We start from the raw sequence: 25,357 nt of genomic DNA on the forward strand, positions 1-25,357 counted from the left end.
CCCAATCCCCGCCGCGGCGGCGCGGGCTGCGGTTTCCTTCTCCCCGGGACGGCACGCGGGTCCTGCTCGGGGGGGTTTTGCACCTTCGTGGTTAGGTTTCGGATTTGCTTTTCTTAAAACGTGAGCTGCAGCTGCACCCTTCGGGACGTGCCCTGCGCAGCGCGGGTCTCCCTGTCGGTTTCCTTTCCTCCTTCAGGGCCCGCCCCGGAGACGTGGCTCCACGGAGCTCTGGGTTTTGCACGGACGAATCCGAACTTTTTTTTTTTTTTTTTTTTTACTCATTCTGTGGCTACAGAGATCAGCTGTGCGCGAATTTGTCCATGTGTGTCCCTTTCAAAATATTTTATGCTTTTAATATAGTTGTCAAAATGCCGTTTGAGATTTTTCTCCCAGTAAGTTTGATGGCAGAGTTCGTTGTTTGTCTTCATTTTAATGAGCCCTCTTTCGTTAAAAGGAGTTTTCCAATCTTTTTTTTTTTTTTATTGCATCAACTCCTGATTCAGGGCAGAGGCGAGGGCGTCTTAGAGCACGTTTGCCACGTGCTTTATTCCAAACGATCATATGGTTTTGCACAGTGTGTCCGTGTATAGCTGTTTTGTGTGTGCGGGAGAGAGAATATGCAGGAAATCAAGTTTTTCAGCAAAGTTTCGGACTCCATTTTTCTCCTTTCCAAGGGGGAGCAAGCACATTTTTGCATTACTGTCAGATTTACACGTTTGTATTTTGAACGACCTGATACAGTTTTTCTCTAATCCTCGACTTCAGCGTCTATGAAGCTGAACTCTGACTTCCCTCTAGAGGTTTAGTTGCCCCTGGCGCCTTCTCTTACCTAAGTAGAAAGCTTTGCATCCCGCGCCTCTCACCCTGCACTGCGCATGTTAGGCATGCTCAGAAAGCTTGTCTTACAGTCGGAAACAATTTTTTTATACGGCAGATAAAAAAAGACATTGCAAACCTTGCTAAGTACACACACGTGTCCACTATTTCCTTTCTGAGATGAACGTTAGACTGTCACATACAGTTTATACGGTCCTGTGACTACTCCCAAGTTTTACATAAGCAGTCCTATTTTTGGTCATATTACTAAAGCAGTTTTCATTCAATTACAATGTAATCGTAATTTAGCTCTTTCTTTGTTCTTGGGCATTTGCTTTTCCTGTGGTTCTAATTGGTTCTTTACGTTCCAGGCAAAGGCGGGTGTGCCTTCAGCATCCATGTAGGGGCTTGTTAAAGACAGTACCCCCCTATCCCCCGCCTCCAGGGTATCTATTTCACTGTGTCTGGTTTGGGGCCCTTTTAAACAAGTGGTGGGAAGCCATCTGAGGACCCCAACTGTGAGAAAAGTTACAGCCCAGCCAAATCGGCGAGCAGGGTGTTGAAGCCCACTTCAGTATGTAACTGCTGTATAGACTGCCTCTCTCGAAGGGCCAGGGGAGGCGTGGCCAGACTCACTCCGCTGGGCGAGGACTTGCTCAGGATCCTGCAGCAGCTGAGTTAAGCTTAGGGTTCTGTCTGGAGAGGTCTCCGAGACAGGTGCACCCTTCGGTCAGTCGCCAGGCCTTTGCTGCTGTGAGTAAGATTTGTGAACTCCCGGCGTTGGCATCCCCAGGGGTCTCTGGAGAAATACAGGTCTCAGCTCCTGCTCCCTCAGAACCCAAATGGAAATGAGGTCTCCGACGATCCCCACGTCCCTCCCATTGTGCAAAGCGCTGTACTGGGCTGCTTCCCACACTTCCAGGCCCAGGCACAGGGCTTGGCTCAGAGACCATGCGGATGGCAGGGGCTTCGTGGCCACAGGTGAAGGCTTGTCCTGGCAGGTGCGGCTCCTTGCCAGGTAGGCAGGGAGCTAGTTAAAGGGGAGGGGATGCCCCGCAGGTGTGCTGCCGCCCGCTCCCACCTTCTCACCTGAGCACAGACACCCAGGATTTGCCTGGCGACACATTGATACGTTCTGGGGTGGCATAGGTCGAAGGACAGTGACAGTATTGCAGCTGCCCCAGGCTCCTCCAACAGGGTCCCCTCATGTGTGACGGGACCTGCCCCAACGTCGGTGGGGCTGGGCCTGCGAGCTGGGCTTGGAGGCCTCGGAGGCCGCCCTTTAAGGAAAAGATCGGCACAGAGCAGGTGAAGAGTGCGCCCTGAGCTCGCGGCTTTACAGAAGCAGGTGTACGTCCTTACATGGGGAACATCCGGGTGCTGGAGGGGTCGCCACTGCAGCGTCAGCCGGGAGTCCTGTCCGCGTGCACGCAGGAGGCCTCTGTCCTCCCAGGACGCTCCAAGGACTGCCCAGGTGAGGGCACAGGTGTGCGTGTGGTGCAGGGTTCTGGCCACCTGCAGGCCATTTCTCCACGTGCTGCGGCTGACGGGACCTGCGTGGGGACCCTCGCGCGGCCCTGGGCTGGCTTCCCCCCCCTCCCCGTGCGAGTGCTGGGCGGTGGCCAGGGCTGGAGAGGAGGAGGGTGCGGCCGTCCACACCAACCACGTGCCCCCGGGCCGTGAGGACAGGTGCGCCTTGCGTAGGACATGGGGGACAGGGGTCGAGCGTCGCAGCCTACGAGCGAGCGCCTGCCCAGGACGTGCTCTGCTCTGGCTGGTTCTTCCCATGAGACCTTCCATTTGACAGGTGATAAGAACGTCCTATGAAGAGGCAAAGTGCCATGTTGAGGTGCACACCCCAACTGCGTGGTGTCCCTTCCAGTCCTGACCTCCTCCTCCAGCGGGGACAGGCCCTCCACGCTGCTCTGCACAGTTTTGTCCCTTGTGATCGCGTATTTAAGCTGTAGGAATCGTTTATTGGGTTTTGCCTACTCTTAGCTATAGGTTCTTTTTCGCTTAATGCTGTTTTCAGCGTTTATCCGTGGCGTGTGTAACTCCAGGGGGGGCGTTTTCATCTCCGCAGAGCTTTCCGCCACCTCAGTCACCCCTGTAGCTAGCTGCATCTGACACCATTGTATACACGCGTGGGCGCGTATCGCGCACACTGAGTCTCTAACTCGTGTGTCTGCGTCAGCGTGCACAGGGGTGGCTGATGTGTTTACGTGAAGGTTGCCACACCCGTGCCTGCCCCACGGCAGGTGGGTCCTGTGCAGCCTGCCGCCGTCCTCGGCACCAGGCACCGCTGCCGCAGACGGCTTAGGCCTTGACACCTGCAAGCAAGAGAAGACCCAGACCCTGGTAACCTAGCAACGGGCAGACTGGCGGCTGCAGGGGGAGGGCCCATTTCCTGGCGACTCACGTCAAACCATCAAACCGCGTTAGCTCGTTCCAACTCTTTATTGGACTGTGGATTGAGGAAGGAAAAGCTGAGATTTCAGCCTCTGTTTTTCCTTGTTGCCTGTGCCTCCGCGTGTGTGGTGCACCTGTCAGGTACTGGCTTACGAAGGGCTCTGGCGAGAGGAGACATTCCCGGTGTCTTATGCCAATCACAGAAAAAGCATCTGTTTGGCCACAGGTTTTGGAATTCTCAAAATTGGGGTGGCTTAACCCTCTCGTGCACCCCCACATCTCCGTCCTCTGCTGTCGTTTCTGCCAGTGTGGTCCTCGTGGAGTCTTCCTCTGTGTGTTAATTTTTCCGTCACTTAGAAGGACAGTGGAGGGGGAAGGGGGCTGTGATCCAGGTGAATGTTTGTTGGCTCAGAACCCGATAACCCACCTGCAGCAGAACCTTTACTGTGAATGAGTCTGGGTAAAGGGATTTTACTGTTTTTGCAATTTCTGTGAGTTGAAGGTAGTTTCAAAATAAAAGGCAAATACAAATACTATGGATATACCCATTTGCTTATTTAAAAATAGAAGTCATGAATGTGTCTGCTTTATATGTGTGTAAAGTTTCTCCAGAAATGTGGGGCAGATGCAGGCATGGGGGCCGCCGTCTTGGAGTAGCAGCGTGGTGAAGGATCAGGCATCTAAGTGGGGTGTCTGCATAATTTGTCGTCCAAACTAGCACAGTTCTGAGAGGAGGAGGCAGCTCTTTGCAATGACCTAGGACGGTGGCCGTACGCCGAGTGTTTAGCGAGCATGTGTGGACGTGGGGACGTGTGCTCATCAGGGGTTGGAAGGAGACTTTTCATTTCGTTTGTCTTATGTGTTTTGATTTTTTAAATTATGAACATATTAGCTATTCAAATATATAAATATAAACGGACATATGAGGAACCACTTAAACACTCATAAATATAACAAGCATTGGAAACTGGCTGAATTATTGAGAGTAGAATATAAAAAGGAGCTGTTCAAAAAGTCAGGGTGATCTAGTCTATGAGAACCCCTGAAAGTGTAAAGCTAAGTATCAACACTCCTTGCAGAATCCAGCCTCTCACAATACGGTAATTTAATGCATGTGCGAGGAAACACGTGCGTAGGTTATGGTTTTGAATCCGAAACGGGTGGGCGTAGTGCCCCGCCCCCCGCATGTAACTAAACGGACCTGTGTCCCTGTGTCCCGGCTACCTCTGTTTGACTGTTGCTGTGGAACAGCCTCACACTTCCAGAAATCGCCACGTGTGGCTTGTGTCTCCCGCTCTCCTGTCAAGCGCCATGACGCCTTCTGTAGACCGTCTTTCAGCCCGTGCTCCCTGAGCCTCTTTGCTTTTCGCGGGGTTATTTTTGAAGCGCATTTGCCCTCCCAGCGGGTCTTCATGCAACGTCCTCGACTGCGCTGGGCGAGGCCTTTTTGGTTGACACAAGTTTTCACTCACGTCCGTGTTACGCCCTCAGTGTTTTGCAGCTGGCATTCTCTGCTGAGAGAGGACCCCCACCCCGCCTCGCCCCGACCCGCGCCTTGTACTGAGGAAGGTGCTGCTAATGACATATCACTGCTTTCGAGTGTAAGTCTAGCTACATGTGTAACTAAAACTACACACGTGTATGTAAGCATATGTACTTGTATGTAACCGTGCATGGCTATCTAAAGGATCGTGTGTGTCTTTCATGAATTTATAATAATTTTTCACTCCCATTTAGCCCCACAGGGGCTCGGTCTCTCAGTAGGAAGAACACGTGCAGGTGCCCAGGACCTCAGGTGTCCTTGGCTGGGGAAGCTGCAGGGACCCCGTCGGGGGTGTCCCCTTGTGGGGGCGGTGGCCTGTCTGCCTGAGCCCGGGTGGCCGGAGCATCCCAGGGCCCTGGGCCAAGGCCCAGCCTGCTGTCCTTGGGGCTGCCACGCAGTTTCTTGTGGAAGGCCCAGGCTCATTCTCTTCCAAGCTGGGTCTTAGTAGTGGACATGAGGTTTGGGTCATTGTGATTCTTCTGTCAACGTCAGTCTCTGCCACAGGGAAAAATGCATATTTTTCGAGTGAGGTGAAATTAGGGAGGTGACAAGTTTGCCTGTGAAGAGGGTCAAAAACACGTTTGCTTAGTACTGAACTTTCACTGTGACTGGGGCTCTGGGTAGAGTCGAGTAGGCGATGTGCTGGTTTTTAAAGTGTCAGCGGTGGGGAGGACCTTTGTATGGTGTTATTTAAGGGGTCGAGGCTGTTTCATGCGTACTTTTCTTTTGTTTTGCCAGTGTGCTTAGTTCAAATTCTCAGAAGGCAGATCATTACCTCTCCAGAAACCTGAGTCTGTGTCAGGCCCCACCCATACCTAATCAGACCTGACCTTTAACAGGTTAGAACTGAGTTTGTAATTGGAAGTATGTTGCTACAAGCTAATTTTTTAAAAATTATTTTCATTTTTATTTTATTTGTAATTTAATAGTATTTTTTTGGCAATAATAGAATCAATAATAGTTTAATTTATAACATCACTTGGCGTATAATACACGTTACCGTGCAGTTTTCCTGCTAACTTTATTCAATAGCTTTTTATATTTTTTTAATCTAGAAATAAGGCAACAGATGTGAAATAGATATGCTAAGTTGCCTTCTCCATCGGGTATTTGGTTTTAACACCATATGCAAATTAAATGGCCTTTCCATTAAGTGGCTTTTCCATTATGACTCCGAAGCATGAGGGTGTGAGTACCACATAGAACTCGGAGTGGGTAAGGGACACCTCCGGGAATGGAAACCATCTCATCGGCAGTGTCTTCAGTTAACAAAGACTCTTCAGAGCCCGGCGTGTGGGGTCACGTGGGGTCGGGTGCGTTAACCGTATGGCGAGTAAGCCAGGAATGTGTTTTACTTGAGTTCTTCTTCTTCTTTTTATTTATGTATTTCGTACTTCTTTTTTTTTTTTTATACTTAACAGTAAGGAAAATATATGTTTACACTGTGTGTTCACCTCCCATGGTGAGATTTCTTTCTGTCACCACATATGTGACCCCGTTTCCCCCGTCTACCACACTCCTCCTCCCCGACCCCTTACCCTCTGGTAACCAGTAGTCCATTGTCCATGTCCCTGAGGGTCTGTTTGTCCTGTTCATTTGTTGCATTTAGGTTTACATCCTACGTATAAGTGATGTCATGTGATTTTCAACTTTTTCTGTCTGGCTCATTTCGCTTAGTATGATTATTTCAAGGTCCATCCATGTTGTCACAAATGGCAGTATTTCATCTCTTTTTATGGCTGAGTAATATTCCATTGTATGTATGTACCATAGCTTTTTTAGCCAGTCATATATCGTAGGATACTTGGTTGCTTTCACGTCCTGACCACAGTGAATAATGCTGCCGTGAACATCGGTGTGCAAATATCTTTTCAGACATGGGGTTTCAAGTCTTTGGGGGGTAGATACCCAGCAGAGGGATTGCTGGATCATATGGCAGATCGATTCTTAGTTTTTTGAGGAAACTCCATACGGTTTCCTACAGTGGCTGTACCGAATTGCAGTCCCGCCAGCAGTATATGAGGGTTCCTTTTTCTCCGCATCCTCTCCAGCATTCGTTATTACTTGTCCTGTTGATGATAGCCATTCTAACAGGTGTGAGATGGCATCTCACTGTGGTTTTGATTTGCATTTCCCTAATAGCTAGTGGTGTTGAGCATCTTTTCATATATTTATTGGCCATTTGTATGTCCTCTAGGGAGAGGTGTCTGTTCAGGTCCTCTGCCCATTTTTTGATTGGATCGTTTGTTTTTTTGTTGTTGTTGTCGATCTATGGGAACAACCAGGTGACCGGCCCCTGGGGACTGAGTTGGCCCCACACCCTCCTCTCCCGGGGCTCAGGGGGGCAGGGGGAGGCTTCATCTCTGGTTCTCCTGGCAAGCGAAGCAGCCCACCCTGCCCCTGCCTTCCAGAGCCGCTCGCTCATCAGCATGACAAGCCACCTTTGTCACTCCCGCAGGAAGCTCCGGGGCCTCAGGAGCGGAGCTGTGGAAGGGGGGCGAATCCCACTGCCTCAGGCGTCAGGCTCCCCTTGGCGAGGGTCTCTGGGAGCTGCCAGCCCGGCAGGCGGCAAGTCTCAGCCATGATGTCACTGTGCCCAGCCCGTCTCCTGCTCAGGCGTGGCCTCTTGCCCGGCGACACTCCTCTGCCGAGCCCCCGTCCACACCAGCAGTGACGCCAGAGACGCCGCAGGACTCCAGTGGAGTCCACTCTTCTTTCTCGGCTGCGTTTAGCTAGTGCGTGCCCCGGGGTGGGGGGGCCATGGTTGTGCCGTGTGGCTTCAGAGCTCCCTTCCTGCTGGCCCGGTGTGGGGGCGCTCACCACGCAGCCATGGCTGCTGTGGGGGGCCGACTCGAAGGGGGGCAGGTCGCCTCGCATCCTGCTCTGTGCGGCAGCCGGCGAGCCAGGGGCAGCGTCTGCAGGAGGCTCGCGGAGGGTGACCTGGCGGGTGCTTGGGGGTGTAACGAAGGGGTCCAGCCTGGGCTGTGCCGGAGACAGAAGTGGGGGCGTCCAGTGGAGGTTCACAGACGGGGAGCCTGAGCAGAGCCGCTGCCCCGGAGGCCGAAGGCGCCTCGCAGCCTGGGGCGGGGCGCGCGGCTCGCCCTCTGCGGCTGTGGCCGGATGTGGAGAAGGCCCCGGGTGACTGGAGGGACAGAAGGAAGGGGGCCCTGGACTTAAAGTGTCCTCATCCTGGGAGTGGACAGATAAGGCCTGTGGCCAAGCCTGATACAGTGCTTGAACCTAAATTGAAGTTTATGTTTTTAAATAGTTGAAAAAAATCAAAAGCACACTATTTCTTCAAATTCCCGTGTCCGCGAGTCAGGCTGGTTGGAACATGGCCAGGCCCACTCGTGTGCACGTCGCCTGTGGCCGCCTCATGTGGCAAAGCCGAGTCCTCACGACAAAGACCTGAGGCCCTTAGAGGCCCAGAGCGTTTACCGGCCTGCGCTTTACGGAAAAGGGGGCGACCCCACTCTGTGCGACAGACGTGCTTTGTGGGACGTGCACGTGGGCACAGGCACTCGGCTGCTCGGGGGGGTGTCTGGGGGGTCACGCGCCGGGGGAAGGGCGGTTCCTGGGGCGGGTGGGTTCATGCAGCACTGAGTTAGAAGCACAGGCGCAGGGCGGGAGTTTTCCCCACGGCCCCTCTGCCCGCTCCTGCAGCCTCCCCCCAAGAAGCTTCCCGAAGGCTGAGTGGCCCACGCGTCCCGGGCCGAGGAGAAGAGCCCCAGGCTGGCGAGAACCTCGGGAGCGGGGTGCCCCTGTCGTGAGCGGGCAGTGGGGAGCCCTCGGGGCCGGGCGGGAGGCCCCCCCCACCCCGTGGCCTCGCAGGCTCATGCGCGTCGCAGCCTGTTTCGGGGTCCGCTCGTGCTGATGTGCCGCACGCGGGTGCCCCTCGGCGCGGTGCTCGGTGCTAATTCTCTTTAGGGGAACAGCATGCACTCTTCCTCAGCAGGGGCGCATTCTGCACCCCAACAGCAAGGCACACGGGGTCCAGGCTGCCTGCGTCCCTGCCCACACGCGCGAGTCTCTGCCTTTGGGTTTTGGTTTTAAACAGTCACGTCCTGATGGGTATGAAGTGGTGTCTCCCTGTTCCTGATTTTTACCGACGGGTGTGTCGTCTTTGGACAGAAGCCCATCTGAGCATGTTGCCTGCTTCTCAGAGTCTGCTCTTGCCAGTGAGGGGTAGACGTTCTTTATATTTTTTGGCTGTCAACGCCTTAGCAGACACGTGATTTGCAAACACCCTCCCCCCCACTCTGCTTTGTCTCTCCGTCAACTTGATAAGCAGAAGTTTTTCACTTCGATGCTGTCCAGCCCCCCGCTGTTTCCTTTGGCTCCCTGTGCTTCCGTCGTCACGCCCCGGGTGACGTCGCCAAACCTAATGTGGCCCGTGGCCCAGCGTCCCCAGGGGAGCCGCGGTCTCAGGCCTCGGGACAGGACCCGAGTCCCGTGGCCTGGCTGTGTGCGTCTCAGCCCTTCGGGACAGGACCCGAGTCCCGTGGCCTGGCTGTGTGCGTCTCAGCCCTTCGGGACAGGACCCGAGTCCCGTGGACTGGCGGTGTGTGCGCAGCAGGGCGAGGTTCCGGTGCGTTTCCTCTGCGTGCCGCGCGCGCGTCCCGTGTCCCCAGCACCGCGTGTGGCGGCCCCTCCTGTCCCCTGGGTGGCCGTCGCGCCCCGTGGAAATCGCTGGCCTGGGCTTTCTGTTCCACCCGTCCACACGTCTTGCATTCTTTAAAAAATATCTTTTGGCTTCACATTCCAACGCCAGCCTTCCGAGTCCGGCGTGTAGGAGTAAACATGGTGAGGAAGGTTGTTAGTCAAAGCGTTCCGACCGGAAGTCCCTGACAGCGCGTGCGGTGTGGCCCAAGGGGCTGTGGCAGAGATTCGAAAACGTTCCTCCGAAGGGCCACTTGGAGGAGGGAGACAGGGGGAGGGGACCAGAGAGAGAGATTGGTTGAAATTTAAGAAATTGGCCCATGGGCCATGGAGCCCGGCGGACTGGAGCACAGGGAAGACTCACATGCCTTAGTCCAAAGCCAGGCCGGGCTCAGAATCCCCTCTTCCTTGGGAGGCCTCAGTCTGGCCTCTCGAGGTCTTCAGCTGATTGGGCGAGGCCCACCCACGGCAAGGAGGAGACCCTGCTTTACTCAGCGTCTGCTGATTCAGATGTTACTCCAAAAAAAAAAACGCTTCCACCGCAGCATCCGGGCCGGTGTAGGACCGAATCCATGGGTGCCGCGGCCCGGCCCAGCTGAGCCCAGGAGCTGCGGTCCCCTTGTCACCGAGGCACCCACTGCGCCTCCTCACGCCGTGCTAGCCCTGACAGTGCGTGCACTGGGGACTCTCGCGGGCTCGCCCCGAGCGTCTGGTCGCCCGGCCTTTGGCCTGAGCCCCTCATCCTGCCGGTGGCCAAACCCGCACACTCTTGCCCTGAGTTCTGTGACCGGCCCAGCAAACGGATCCAGCCCGACGCGCGGAGGTCGCCGGGCCCCAGCAGCCAGATGGGACGGCGTCGTGGGTCATCTGGGGACCTGCCCCTGTGACTGGATCTGAAGTAGGCTGGGGGCGTCTTGAGGGACCGAGCCCGTAGCCCGTGCCATCCCGCGCTGTCCCCAGACGGGTCACGTCGGAGTCGAGCTGAGCTGCGTCACGGAGACTGACTTGGTGCGGAGGAGAGGAAGAGCGTGCGTGTGTGGCGACAGGTGTCAGAGGTGGAGTGTTCCCTGTGAGGGTGGCCCCGCGAGACACGGGCGGTCGGCGCCGGCTCGTTCCCTGCTCAGCGGGCAGGGGCCAGGCTTTGCACTAAGCCGTGTTCCCATCGCGTTCTCTTCATGGACACTGAAGCTTGAACTTGGCTGGAGAGTCTCATTCCTCTGATTCTCCCCCAACCTAAACCATGCGTAGGGGGTAGGGGGGATGGGGCGTCCTCGCCCAGCGTCTGGGCGTGTGAGGAAGGCGCAGAACCGTGGGCAGGGGGGTCTCCGTCCTGTGGCCGGTGCCCTGTCCGATCGTCCTCGGGGGCAGAGGGCAGGTCCTCGCCGTGCTCACCCTCTTCCTGCCGGTCCTGTGGTGTCCTGCGCTGTCCTGAGACTGGGCGCAGCCTTCCTCCTGCAGCCCCAGGCCGGGGGCGGGGGCTTCGCCGCTCTGCTCCTCCGGGCCGGTGCAGGAAGGCTGCCCCCAAACGCCCTGAGAAACAGGGAAATATGTGTCCTTCCTTGGTCTTTTCCTTGGGCCTGAGGCTGATGTTTGTGGATTTAGACAAACCCTCTGTGGAACAGAAATTACAGTGCATGAGGCCATTCCTCACAGGAGACACCGGTGCAGCTCAGGGCTGTGGCTCAGGGTGGGCACGCGGGAACCAGCCTGCTGGGCTCAGTTCTGAGTTCAGCCACTGTGGTCACCCCCGACTCTGGGCCTCCGTTCCTGGCCACAGTAAAGAGAATATGTGTTTGTAAAGTAAACAAGGGAAAAATCCCGCTACTCCTGCAGGAAGGCAGACTTTGAACCACGAAGACTTTCGTAATTTCATGGCCTTGCACGCTGCTCCTGAGTTTTAAATTTTGTCTTTAAAAGGTCTTCTGTATTTTGCAGTATTATTTCCAAAATTGTTGTCTACATCCCACACATTTTTAAGATCTAAAGTTGTTTTACCTGTGACTCCAGTTGCATCTGATAATTTTTGTTTCCTTTATATTTGTTTTCATTCTGATACATTAGAATGACATTTCTAAAAATTTTGTTTTATTGGGTATAACTTTTTATATTATCGGAAACGCATTTTAATTAAGACATACCAAAAGTCCTCCTAATGGCAGAGAAAATAGACTGGAGATTGTCCAGTGGTCACACAGAAAACTTCTTAGCTACCTTGTTTTATATTTTAAAACCTCATTTTCTATTTCGTGCTATGATACAGTATATTTGTTTTGTTTTAAAGTGTTTTTTTTTCAGTCCCTCTGAAAGTCTTTTATTGAAGTAGAAGAAACACATCTTCTTTTAATGATGCGATGAGACTTTTTATCTTTGCCTCAAATTCAGGGTATGCAAAAAAATACATATGAATCAAAACATCTCCATTTACTACTCACTTTCAACAAGAATTTATTATTCTTGTTGAATAATATTTTAGAAAATGCTCAGAATAGAAACCTGCCTTCAAAACCACAAGTTTCTCTCTGTGTCTGCCTGCCCTCAAACCTTCCCCCTAAATTGGCCATTTCCTCAGAAAATGGCAAGTCTGCGTGTTTGAAGTGTCGGATTGTTTCAAAAAGCAAGAAGGTTCTGGGATTTCCGCAGGACTTGCCCAAGTAGATATTCTGGGGACCGGAGTATATGTGTTTAAAATCTGAAAACCCCGTGTTTAGAATCATGATTCGCCTGCCTGCCCCCCACTCCTCCTGATGGGGAGCTGGGGTCCAGTGGGGGCCAGGGGTGGGCTCCACTGCCTGGGGGTGGGGCTGTTACTCTTCGTTCTTCGCCAGTGACGAAACACAGGGCCCGAGTGCAGCTTCCACATACTGGGCAAGGTTGAGTGTGACGCAGGCCACAGCTGGGAGGGACCCGGGGTGCAGAGAGCACATACTTCACAGGGAGCGGCGGGCACCCTTGCATTCTGGCTTTGCAGTGCCCTCTTACGAGAGATGCTGTCGATGGCTATGAGCTCTTGGCGCAGTGGGCAGAGAGCAGGTCGTTCCCTCAGAGTTTTGCAGATGGGTTCCCTGTCTGTCTTTTAACCTTGTGTGTCGTGTCATTTTGCTGGACAGGTGTCCTTGGCCAACTTTTTCCGTACCATTGGCTCGCTTGCTTTTTATTCGGTCGAGTTTATAAGTTCAAATGACGGGAAACTTGAAGACACAACGGCAGGGCTTCATGAGCAGGACGTCTCGCCGCCGCCTCTGTCCGTCAGCCGCCTCCTTCGCAGGTGACCATGTTGGGACACTCTTGCACATCCTTTCCTGGTGAAAAAAAAAATTAACTTTTTATTTCAGAACCATTGTATATTTACACAGTTACTTCAAGCTCGTGCAGACAGGTCCCCTGGGGTCTGGGGGACATCAATGTGTTCCCCTGGCATCAACAGCACGCATCAGCATTGTACGTTCATTGCGATGACTAACCCAGCATTGGCACATTGTGATGAACTGAAGTGCTTGCCGTGTTTGGACGTCCTCATTTCTCCCACGAAGTCCTTTTTCTGTCCCAGACTGTCACTCAGGGTAACACACACCATCGATTGCGCCGTTATCGGTTATGACAAGACTCAGAAGGTTTCTCAGGCCTTATTCACTTTTAATGCCCTTGACGGTTTTGGCAACTACAAGTCAGATATTTCGTAGAATGTCCCTCAACCGGGATTTTAAAAATACTGATCCACAATGCACATACCATAAAATCTCCCTTTTTAAAGTTGCACAATTCAATGCTTTTCAGGATATTCACAGTATTCGAGGACCACCCTTACTACCTCATTCCAGAAAACTTTACTTTCGTCTAAAGAAACCCCCAACATTTAGCGGTGGCTCCCCACACCCCTCCCCTGCACCTCACCATCATCGATCAGCTTCTGTCTCCGTGGATTTGCCTGGTTTTAACGTTTCATGTGAATGGACTTGATCAACATGCGCTCGTGTGTGTTTGGATTGTTTCTCTTAGGATAACGTTTTCAGGGTTCATCCATTTTATAGCAGCCATTTTTCATGTCTTTTTATGGCCAGGTGATTTTTTACTGCGTAGATTGTCACTACACCATGTCCTTATCTCTTGGTCAGTTGTAAGCACTGGGTCGTTTGCACCATCTGAGCATCATACTAAGGCTGCTATGAAAATCATGTGCAAGTTTCTGTGTAGATACATATATATGTATTTTTCATTTCTTTCGGGTTATACAGGGAGGAGTAGAGTTGTGGGTCACAGGTAACTTTATGGTTAAATTTCAGGCGCTCCCACATTCTTGGAAGTGGCCGCACGGCCACCCATCTCCGCCACCCATCTCCACGGGCAGTGGGCGAGGGCTCCAGTTCTCCATATCCTCCATGGCACTCGTCACTGTCTTTTTGATTATAGCCTCCTTGTAAGCTTGAAGTGGTGTCTCACGGAGCTGTTTATTGGCATTTCCCTTGTGACCGATGACATCGAGCATCTTTTCATGTGCCGATTGGCCATTTATCCTTCATTGGTGAAGGGTCTGTTCAAATCTTCTGCCCATTTTTAAAACATTTGTCTTTGTTGTTGAGTTGACTTCCTCAACAATAAATATTGTAGATCGATATTTTAAAAATCCCAGTGGAGGGGCATTCACCAGCTATATGGTTTGCAGATATTTTCTCCCATTCAGTTGGTCTTTTCATTTTCTTAAGTGTCCTTCGAAGCAAAAACTTTTACATAATTGTGATGAGGTCCAGTATCTTTTTCATGTGTTTGCTTTGTTTGCTTGTGCATTAGATGTCGTAGCTAAGAAACTATTGCTTAAGTAAAAGTCACGTGGGTTTACACGTGTGTTTTCTAAGACATTTATGTTTTAAACTCATATTTAGGCCTTTGATCCATTTTGAGTTAATTTTTGTATAGGGTGTGATGTAAGTTCTGATTAGCATTTGTGGATTCTCCTGCTTCAGTTATATAGAGAACTGTTTTATTGCAGATTCGCTGTCCTTTAAACTAATGTCCTTGATGTTCGATTCAGGGATAAGTCTAGACTTTGGGAAAAATGGAATGGCTAGGTCTAGGAACATAGTCCTGACAGACAGCAAAGTTCACTGGTGGAGTCTCCTTTTCTGTGGCCCTTTCTAACTGTGGGATATGCTCCATCAGGCTTACAAACTGACATAAATGATCCTACTCGGGTAGCTGCATGAGTCATAAAGGCATCTCCCCTGGGCCTGTCTGAGGCTCATGGGGCCCAGCACATCTTCTCTGGATCCAAAGCCGGCTTCTTTGTGCAGAAGAGCAGCCGGGACAGGAGAGCCACCAGAGCCATCGGAGATGGCAGGCTCTGGGGTGGGCTAAGGCTGAGGGGCTAGACAACCAGGTGCATTAGAGTCAAAATTAAGGATAATTTTTAACGATATTTTTTCATTCTGATAGTAATTAATGATCACTTCGAAAAGTGTAAACCAGTGAAAAGTTAAAAAATTCCAAAAACTTACCCAATGGCCACAACCAAGAGGAGCCTAAAGAGACCTGACTACTGAACACAATATATGTCATTGTGGAGCAGGAAAATGACATTAGGAATAAAACCAAGGAAGTCTGAACAAGGCGTGAACTTTAGTTAACAACAAAAAAAATGTACATATCCATAATTCCCACTCCCTGGGGGGTCCCACTGTGACCTCTGGCGCAGGTCTAAGAGCCACATTCTGTCGAGCTTTTCAGCTGTGTCAGACCCCGTTGTAAACATGCAGAGTACCTTTAAGTTGTCAAGTCACTGAGTGAGAAAAGGACAATTTCCCCCTATTTTATAGCTGGGGAAATAAGGTGCAGAAAGTTCGATAAGTTGCCCAAGGTCACGGACCTTGCTGTCAAGCCCCAAAGCTGGAATTAGTCTGGAGCGGTCTGAGCCCAGAGGCGGGGGCTCGTCACTAGGCTAGTGGCCTGTGCACCTCCGTGCTTTCTCAGTGGGCACACTGACGACCAGTCACATACCATGTCCACATGCAGGTAATTTTACATCATATTTTCCTGTTCACTCCTGTGATTCAAGTTGACTTTGTGTAGCAGATTAACGCAAAATCGTCACTATGGCATGTTTTGGGGGGTGGTATGTTCTCAGCTCCTTCCAGTGTTACTTCGCGTGACTACGGAAGAATAGACTATTAGAAACTGCGATTTTTGAAGGTCAAAAACTTAAACATTGCTTGTTCACAGGGTTCAGCCTCACGTCCCTTGCGTCAGCCATGTCTACTTTGCTGGTCTTGTGCACGTTAATTAGGCCTCGCCGCCCTGCACGAGGCACACTGCGTGGTGTCCAGCACTTGGCCGAGATGGAAGTGGCGGGCTCTGTGGTCACACTGTCTGGATAGATGTTCTTTAGGAAAGGGCGCCGCCGGGCGGGATGGGGAGAGGGCGCGGGCGGCTTAGTCCCTGCGCCCCCGCCCCCACCCTTTCCCCCTCCCCCTCCCCCCTTCCCCTTTCCCCCTCCTCCTCTTCCTGCTCTTTGATATGGATCCTGGGAAAAGCGGAAGCCATGGAAAGCGCTGTGCACGCAGTTTCGCTTCCCCTTTCGGCGTTGTTTTCCCCCCAAGCCATTCATAAGCATACATTCTGGAATTGCCACAGTGTCCCTTACATTTTTAGGGGGAAAAATAATGTAATTATGCGTTCCTTACTGGTGCATGAAAGTGCAATTTCCTTTACTGCGGATATCATTGATTATCCGTAAAAGTTCACACGAATCCGAGGAAAGGCTCTTGTAGGGATCCAAGTTCGTTTTTTTCTAATTAACTTACTGAGGGGTGACATTGGCTAATTAAATTATATAGGTTTCGTAATAGTACGTCATATGTCGTGGTCACCACCCACACCCATTCTTCAGTCGCCATATATGTGACCCCCTTAACCTTTACCTTCCCCCACCCCATTTTCCCAATTTAATGATCGGCACACTGTGTATTGAGCGTTTAATGACATTGACTGTCTTGGCGTCATTTCCACAGTAGGACACGGGGGTCAAGGCCATCGAGCGTGAACGCGCAGCGGCCTCCGAGGTGGGCGGTGTCCGTGCGGGCCCTGGGCCCGTCCACGTCGGCTGCGCGACCCTTGCCGCCCCGAGCCAGAGGTCCGGGTCCCGCCCGCAGGACCCGCGGGTGGCCGCTCAGCGGGCTCCTCGGGCCGGCGGCCCCTGCAGAGCATCCTGGGGAGCCAAGTCGATCTCCCGGACATTTTGCGCATGTTTAGGAATGCGGGGCGCGCGGGCAGCCCCCGGAACGCGCCCCGCACTGCGGCAGCCAGCGGCACTGCGGCAGCGTGCCGCGCATGCGCGCCGGGGGCCGGGAGGGGGGGTGGGGCGGGAGCCGCGCATGCGCACACGGGCCGCGCGCCGCGGGCAGAGCGGGCGCCGCCAGAGCGCAGCGGCGGCTGGAGATGCCGGACGCGCGGTCCTGAGGGCCGGCCGGCGGCGCGATGGAGCGGGCCAGGTCAGCGCGCGGCCGCCCCGCGGGGCCCGGGGCCGCTGGTTCGGGCGTGCGGCCCGCGTCTGCGCAGCCGGGAGCGTGTCGACGGGGTGGGCGCCCCGGGACCAGCAGGTCGGGATTCGGGGGGCCGCGCAGCACTCCTGGGCCTGTGCTCGGCTGCGCCGCCCCCGTCGGAGCCCGGTCCGCGCCGTGTCGCCCGCAGCCTATCGGCACCGCCCTGCCGGGCCCTGCCACGTCCTTTTCAGGGCGGCCCTTTGTCCTTGAGCCCCGAGCCCTGTCGCGCCGTGGCTGTGGCCGTGGCGCGCACCACGGGGCGGCACGAAGCGGCGCGGGCGGGCGCGTTCCCGGGGCTGTGGTCCCCGGGGGGGGAGGGGCGCCCCTCTGTCTTGGGATCAGCAGCGTGGCCCCTGCGGTGGTCATGCAGAGGGGCCGGCGGCCGAGGGCAGGGTGACCGTGGTCCCCTGGTGGGAGGGACCGCAGGGCGCCCGTGGTAGCGGTGGTGGGGAGCGGGCGGCGGGGTGACGGCCTTGGCAGAGATTTTGGGGAGGGGGCGGCGAGATGACGCCGTGCGGGTGCTGATGGGAGCGGCAGAGGGTGAATGTGAGCGGCGGGGTGACCCACGGTGGCAGCACTGTGGTCATGCTGGCAGTGATGCGACAGTGCGACATGGTGACGGTGGGAGCCGCGGTGGCGCCGCCGCCATGGCGGAGGCTGCTCGGGCGCAGGGCGGGGACGGCGGGGGCGGCTGAGGGTCGTGGGCGGGTGTCGGCGCTGGCGGCCAGGTCCAGGGGCCGCTTGTGGCTCGCAGCCAGCGTTTGGAAAAAAGGGACAAGCTTGGTTTCGGGGCCGGCGGCGGTCCGATGTGCGTGTGGCGGCGACCCCGCGCGTCACCCCTCAGCTAAAGCGTGGGCGTCCTCGCGCGTTCCGATTTCTGTGTCTCGGTGTGAGGCTGGGGTTTGGTGTGCGTGACGTGCTTTGTGCACCTCACGAGACGCGCCAGGTTTGGGGCTCGACACCGGGGCCGCCTCCCGTGCGGGCCGGGCTCCCCGCGCCCGGGCAGTCGGGGTGCGCGCGGGGTGCGGCGTCGCCTCCTGGCCATTGTGCAGCGCCCCAAAGATGGCTGCCGCTGCAGACGCGCGTGTCGGCGCAGGCGCCGGCGGGCGGGGGGCGGCCGCCCCCTCCCCAGCGCCGCAGTGGGGTGGGGGAGGGACGGCGCGTGACGCGGCCTCCTGGCCGCAGCTGCGGCGGCGCCGCCCCCTCCCCGGAGGGGCGCGGTGGGGGGCTGCGGCCGGGGCGCGCAGGCGCTGAGGGGCGGGCGCAGGGGAGGGGGCTGCGCAGCCTCCGCCTGGCGCGCCGCGCACCCCCTCCCCGGCCTGGCGCAGCGGCTGCTCCGCTGCAGTCGTGGGCGGGGACGCGGGGCAGGCGTGGGCTGAGCGAGGCCGGGGGCCAGGGGCGTGACTGCGGCCTCGTCGCTGCAGCGGTGGAGCCGCCTGGGCCCGCGCGGGTCTGTTGCGCAGTCGCGAGGCGAGCGGGGGGCGTCGAGGCTGAGAAAGGTAAGGCGGTCCTGCGTCACCAGGGCGGCCTCCATCACTCGTGCAGGACATTTAAATCTGTTTTCCGGCCCTAGAAAGGCGGCCTCTTCATTTTTCTGGGTTCCCCCCGAGGGTGCGCTGTGGGTCAGTGAGCCTTTGTGCAGCTCCCCGTCCTGTGGCCTCGGATCGCCACGTCCCGCATTTGGTGATTGTCAGCTGCGTCACTCCCAGTCTCTGCGTGTCCCCTTCACGATGCCGCCTCTGTGGGTGGCGTCCTTTCGTTGGGGGTCGGGGTTCCCAGGGGCCGGGAGCTGTGAGCTGCTTGCGCAGGAGAACAGAACAGAGAATCAGAGCGGAGAATCTGCCGGGCTGGGGTCCAGGGGCTCAGCGTGGGGACCTGCCCTCGGTTGGATTTTAAAATTAATGCTTTTAAGCCATCATTTTTAAGTTGGAGCTACTAGGAAAACTTAAAGTATGATTAACAATGTTTTTAATCCTGTGCCACTATGGTATTTTGAGGCCATTTTTAAGTATTTTCTTATTCTTTGCAGTATTTTGATGTGCTTGCCTGTTCTTACTCTTTTCTTACTCTTTTTTTCCCATTGTACCTATTATGTTTGAGTTGGAATGTAGTTAGGAAACATGATAAACTCAGAAGCCTGGAGAGCTTTGTTCTGGAATTTTCTCGAGTAGCGTGAGAAGTAGCAGGAACCTGGAAGTGTGTGGTGCTTGGGCTTCGTGCTTGCTTTCCACTTGTGTGAAGGGGCTGCTTCAGGCATTCGTGTTCTGGCGTCACTGCCGAACACGTGGCCTTTTGCATGGTGAGCCTGCAAAACTCTGGCCCGCCATCTTGCAGCCTTCCCGAGGCCGGGAGCCCCCCTAGAAAGGCCTCTTAGCTTGCAGGGTGTCCATCTCAGTCCCGCCCAGTAAGCAGGTGGCCCGTTGCCAGGGTTTTGTGAGCACGGGGAGGGGGTCCGAGGCCTCCTGGCTGAGAGCAGAACGCTTAGTGGACGGACTCTGGCATTGCGGCAGGGCGCCGCGGGGGTTGGGGCTGCTCAGAGTTTACTTTGTCTTATCTCATTTCCTTGCGCTGTCCAGCAGTTCGCTGCTGAAATGGCTTCCCTGTGTGTGGTTACACTAAACCTTTTTCCTCCTCTCGGTCTTCTTCCTCTTAATGTGCTGTTTAGGACAGATGGCACATTTAGGATGTCACGCTCTCTGAGGTCATCTCTTCCTTTGACTTTGAACTCTGCTGCATAGCTGTTTTCAGGAAGAGCCTTGACATTTATGGGACGCATGTGCGGCCTCAGCAGGGCAGTGAGAGCCAGGGTCAGCATCCTTTCCTTAGCGTGCGTCACAGCCTGATCCCTGGTCCTCTCTGTCCCCTCCACGCCTGTGGCCCAGAGCGAGGAGGCTTGTGGAGTGGACGATGGAGAGGGGTGTCAGCCCCTTCTCCACTTTGGACCCCGGGGCTCTTCCTTCTCTCTTTAGTTCCTGGGTGCCGACCGGGCCAGAGCTCTCTGTGTGTTTCGGAGGCAGTGATTTTGTAATGTTTGTGGGGAAATCTGCAGACTGGGATTAACTCACACTATCTTTTTGTTTTTATTTTACATTTTCATTCTTGAGGTTTTAGTAGTTGGATTTTAGTCAATTTTTTTTGGAATATAAGAGCTATTAAATATTTGGTAGAATGTTAGACAATTAGGAGAATGTGTGATCTCATCACTTTGCTTTTTGGTGTATTTTTAAAGTAATTTTGAAACAACAGGTACATGCAACAACTTTGTTTTCCTTAAATGCTTAATTTCTGAAACGTTAGTGTCTGGGTAGGGAATGCAGTTAAGGAAGGTTATGAATGCGTGTGTGTATGTAGTTAGAACGTACTTCAACAGTTGCAGAATAAAGCTGGTCATACATGATTTTGCATGTAGCTTAAAGTAGGTTTATAAAATTGAATGTTTCTGGACTGTGGTTCTTTTCCCAGTTTAACTCAGACCTCTTCATACTGAGAGCAACTGGTATGAAGGGTGTAAGGAGCTAATTTTTGCGGGGGGGAATGAGGTGTTCTGAGATGACGTCTTCGGGGTTCTCTGACGTAGCCAGGGTCTGTGACACGAATATAATGTATGGATAGAAATATCTGTGACGTCATACTGCGTGAGTCAGCCTGTCACCCCTCTGATGACTGAGACAGTGTCTGGATACAGCCCACCACGTTTTGATTGTTCGTGGATGAGTTGTGCTCAGCTCCTGTCTGCTTTTGGCTGTTGGGATTGATGCTGCGGTCACCTCACCTCGGTTTGGTGTGTGTCTCACTCCACCTCACACCACGAGCAGGGGCGGAGCTGCTGGGGTCCACACTGGTAGGAGGTGCTGGAGGTGGCTCATCCCCCCCCCCCACATCCTCCCTCCTCCTCAGGTGTGAGTGGTGTGTCTTTGTTTTGCATTTCCCCGATGACTGTAGAGACACGTAGCATCTCGTTTTCTGTGCTGATGGAAATTCGTGTATCTTTGGAAAGTAGACTTTTGTAGTCCTTTACCCTTTTTAAGTTGAGTTTTGTCATTTTATTGAGTTGTAAGAGTTCTTTATGTAGTCTTTACGTAGACTCTTGTCAGGTATGCAACTTGCGAAATTTTCCTCCCATTTTGTTTTTTCACTGAATACAGTGTCCTTGAAAGCAAAGACTTCCCTTAACTTTTGGTGAGACCATTTTATGAATTTTTCCTTAGGTTCTTTATATATCACACTTTAGGAACCATCTTTTAAAATTCAAGGTCAAGGAGATGGTCAAAGTGGAGACTTCTTCCATTTAAAAATTTGATCGGTACACGTCTGGTTTTTAAAATGGTCTTTATTTCTAGAGTAGAACACTAAAGTTTTAACAGCAGTGAAACCATTTAGGGTTTGGACAAGCTCTTGGCCCGTGTAACTTTGCACCGTCTTACATGAGTTTAAATAGCTGTTTCAGGGAGTGAGCTGCTGGCATGCGAGCGTGGGTCCTGCCTGTGAGACGTTACCTTTCACGACTTCTGTAAATGCCTTTCTTGGCGTCCTTTCTGATCGAGGTTTTCATTTCCGTTTAATGAGTGGTCCCTGTAGTTTCTGAGGAGGGGGACCAGCGGGGCAGGCCCCGGGCCCCGGCCTGCCGTCTTGTCAGCAGCTCTGCAGACTGAGATGTGGTGGGAGCCACGCTTCCTCCCCGCCTCCCGAACATCTTCCTGAGGAAGCAGCCTCTGCCCGGCGTTTGCCTCGTGGGCGTTCTGTCGTTTACCCTTGATGCTTCATTCCACTGTGCGAAAAGACCCGTTCTGACGCTGTTTTTCAAATCTTTTTTTTTTATAATCAACATTGCTATCTTTTCAGGAGTACTTAGGTATGAGTGGTATGTCTGTAGAAATATGTCTGTAAGTACATAGATTTATACCTTTACATGTGTCTATAAGTGGAAATATGTTATTTCATTTTTGCTTAATTTTCTGGCTTTTCCCCCCAGGTTTCCTGATGTTCAGGGCCTTTTAAAGGGTAAAAGGTAGCTTTGGGATAGAACCCGACTATTGAATACAGACCTTTCAACATTTTAATTTAATTGGGTTTTCTCTAGTTTTATTGAGATATAGTGAACATATATCACTATCTTGTTTTAATTAAAAACACTTAAAAAACTCCATCATATTGCACTTGGCTTTAAGAAAATGGCTGTTTCGCAATCCGATCAATTCATTTGACTCCCTCTTGGACTTCAGGGACCGCCTACACCTGAGACGGACCACGGAGCAGCGTGTGCCGGAGGCAGGCGTCCAGGTCAAGCGGAGGAGGACGGCATCGCTGAGCAGCCACGAGTGAGTCCAGTGCCGGGGGGCCGGATGGGGCCGGGCCCCGCACCCTGGGACAGCCAGCATGCACCCAGGGCCAGGGCAAAGTTGACTCACGAAAGGGGCACACACATACAGGAGAAGCAGCCAGAAACAATTCAGTCGCTCGAACCGGGGTGTCCTAAGTCAGCTTCTGTTAAAGTTTCAGTCCTGTATTTCCTTTTGTACACTCGTGAGCAGGTGGATTTTGTCTTCATAAAATTCTGTGTCCTTCAGCATGTTTACATTTAGTCATTCCTTTTTTATCACTGATACATTCTTGTAGAGAAAGAATGTTCATTTACATATTCCCACTCACTCTGCAGTACTCAGATTGTTAAATTTGGGTAGTGCGTTTCTCTGGTTAAAACTTGCATGCACACATTTTTACCTCCTTATTTTGGATGTGTACACATGTACATGCATTTCACAATGAGATTTCAGAAGAGAGACTTTAATTAAAAATGTGTAAACATTTTAATGACCTGATGCACGTGACTACACATCGAATCCTTAGCATTTGGTCACCACCACCAGTCTTGACGGTGTCACTGGGTGGCATTTTTTTTTTCTATTTAAAGCTGTATTATTAGGTTATTTTTCAAAATTATAAGTATTAATAATACATGAATATAGTCTCTTTCTAAAATACAATTTACAGGTAAAAGCGAGTATCTCTTTCACTCTTTCTCCACCCCTAGAGATAACCATCAGGTAGTTTGAACTCTGATCTGTCTTTTTAGGCCTTTTCCTCTGCGTGTGTGTGTATGTGCACGTGTGTACGTGTGCACACACGGGGTGGGCAGAGGCATTCTGTGACTTGTTCACATATATGATTTTATTCTGTAACTGTGCCTTGGGGATTTTTTCACATCAGTGAAAAATCCTCCTTATTTTATACTTCGTAGAATGTGAGTAGTATAATGACATGATTATATTTATCGTTAACTTCCTGATGGATATTTAGGTTTTTTGCATTTTATAGGCGCTAAAACGATGAAGAGAAGAACAGTCAACCTGAATATTAATATTACTATTTGCATTTTTTCATTTCCTCAGATCTTAAAGCTTTAAAAAAATTTTTAAAAAGCGGATACCAGTTACTGTGTTATTTCATTTGATTATTTATGAAAAATTATAAATTTATTTGCACCTTTCCACTTACTGGTGAGGCTAAAGGTCTCCCCGTTTTCCCTGTTCTTACTGATACTTCCGAGTTTATTTTTTCCTTCATTTTCATTTTGGAAATTACTTTCAAAAGGAATATTTTTTGAATATTATAGATAGTCTTTTATAGTAATTTGCCGGTATATAGGGTAATCTCTTATCATCCTGCTAGTCTTGTGTAATCTCAGTGTCTTTAAAAAGTGCCACTGGGAATACCCCAAGGCAGCATTGGGATGGAGGCGAGGTCAGTCCTGGGGCAAGGCTTGTGCACTGCCGACTGTCGCAGAGGAGCGTTTCTCCTCCGCAGCCCCCGGTGGACCATCCTCGCAGGGGGCTCACCGGTCCTGGTTAAGTCTTCCCCAGGGACCTCTCATGTGGCCGGAACCGCTGTTGCTCTTAAAGAAGGAGGCCGTGTTCCTGGCCTCTGACCCCTGCTGCACGTGGTGTGGGTGCTCCGGGCAGCGCCTTGCAGGGTGGAAGGGTCTCAGGAGAGTCATTGGTCGAGCAGGTGGTCACTGGGATTCAGCGCAGGCCTGCTGCTGCGCCCCGAGCCTGCGTGATGACTGTGTGGCCGGGCTCTCCCAGGGCCGGTGCCTCCAGTTATCCGAGTGTCTATGTTGACAGCAGCCCACAGTCACCCTTTTCCCAAACCATGGGTCCTGGGATCCAGCACCCCAAGGGGTCATGTGGTTACCGGCTCTGAGGGCCTGTAAAGGGCAGTAAAGGGTGGGTGTCAGGATCACTGTCCCACCCAGAATGACAAAACAAAAGTAAATGATTTGCATAATTCATCCTTTCACTCTTTGCCTATTTGACTTTACATGGTAATACTTTTTTTCTCTCTAGTCATTTGTAACCTCAGTCTTAAAAAGTATCATTCCCCCTGCCCAGAGTCTCTCCAATGACCTTGAGGTAGTTTGGAGGTCGAGGAATGGGCCACAGGAGGATCTTGTGCCTGGGCGAAGGTTCTGTCCTGCTCATTGTGTTGTGTGGCAGCCTGTGTGCTGTGCAGCGTCGAGCCAGACAGCACGCGGCTGGCCGCAGGTGTCACGGAAGCTCCCTGACGGGCACTCAGAATTGCTGGTGGCCCCCAGCAGCCGGCTTCAGAATCGGCCCTGCTCTTCGGGGCTGCAGAGTCTTCCGGACCCGGTTCGTGCATCCCTTCAGACACCTCCCGACGTTTATACTTCGCACTTTACAGTGTAAATGCTCCTCGTCCTGCTTCTCATTTTCTGTCTCATCTTAGTCTTCAGTTGGGTTTCAGGCTGACCTCGAGGGTCACTGCAGTAGGAGTTCAAGCAGTAGCAAAACACGGTGTTTCTTCCTTTGGCCGAGTCAATCCCTGAGCTTCGCCCTGCTCCGCCGTCAGCGCAGGCACATGCGCTCACCAGCTGTGCTGTGCTCTGGTTGCAGGTGTCAGCTGTACCCGAGGCGGTCCCAGCAGCAGGAGCCCGTGGTGGACTTCCAGGAGGAGCTGAGGCAGGCCTTCCTGGCGGAGACCCCGAGGGGTGGCTGAGGCCATCCTGGACGTCCAGGTAGCTGCTGCCGAGTGCAGAACAGGTGAGAGCCGGCGCAGTGCTGGGCCGGGGTAGAGAACCCATCACAGAACAGGGGGTTTGCAGGCCGCTGAATCATTTGGGAAATGCTACTAGGATAACTTTTCCCTTAAAAGCTTCATAGGATAAGCACAAGGCAGAAGGTTTAATGAAGTAAACGCAGGACCATAATGCTTTTCACTGACACCTTTGTCACCTTTCTGTATTAGTGTCATTTCATCGCAGGGCATGCAGTTTAGGGATTTCTTTTCATGTTTAAGTTCTATTGTTTTTCAATCTAACACGTGAAAAAAACTTCATTATCAGTGGGTGCTGGATATTCTGCTAATGAATGCTTTGTAATTCCTT

General features: G+C 52.7%; 1 protein-coding gene across 2 annotated transcripts in view; it reads left to right on the forward strand.

Moving 5' to 3' along the window:
- Positions 1–25,006, forward strand: part of SNURF (SNRPN upstream reading frame) — a 36,696-nt gene extending 11,690 nt beyond the window's left edge. The window contains exons 1-3 of one of the 2 annotated variants that reach the window (XM_016154875.2): positions 16,784–16,905; positions 22,179–22,274; positions 24,867–25,006. In XM_016154875.2, the coding sequence (XP_016010361.1) occupies positions 16,892–16,905; positions 22,179–22,274; positions 24,867–24,969 (213 nt within the window). In that variant the 5' untranslated portion in view covers positions 16,784–16,891 and the 3' untranslated portion in view covers positions 24,970–25,006. Of the gene's footprint in view, positions 1–16,783; positions 16,906–22,178; positions 22,275–24,866 lie in introns of those variants that run through there. The other variant, XM_036232072.1, reaches the window with a different exon arrangement.
- Positions 25,007–25,357: the final 351 nt, after the last annotated feature.

This window comes from Rousettus aegyptiacus, unplaced genomic scaffold (genome assembly GCF_014176215.1).
Source record: "Rousettus aegyptiacus isolate mRouAeg1 unplaced genomic scaffold, mRouAeg1.p scaffold_m13_p_14, whole genome shotgun sequence".
Lineage (NCBI taxonomy): Eukaryota > Metazoa > Chordata > Mammalia > Chiroptera > Pteropodidae > Rousettus > Rousettus aegyptiacus.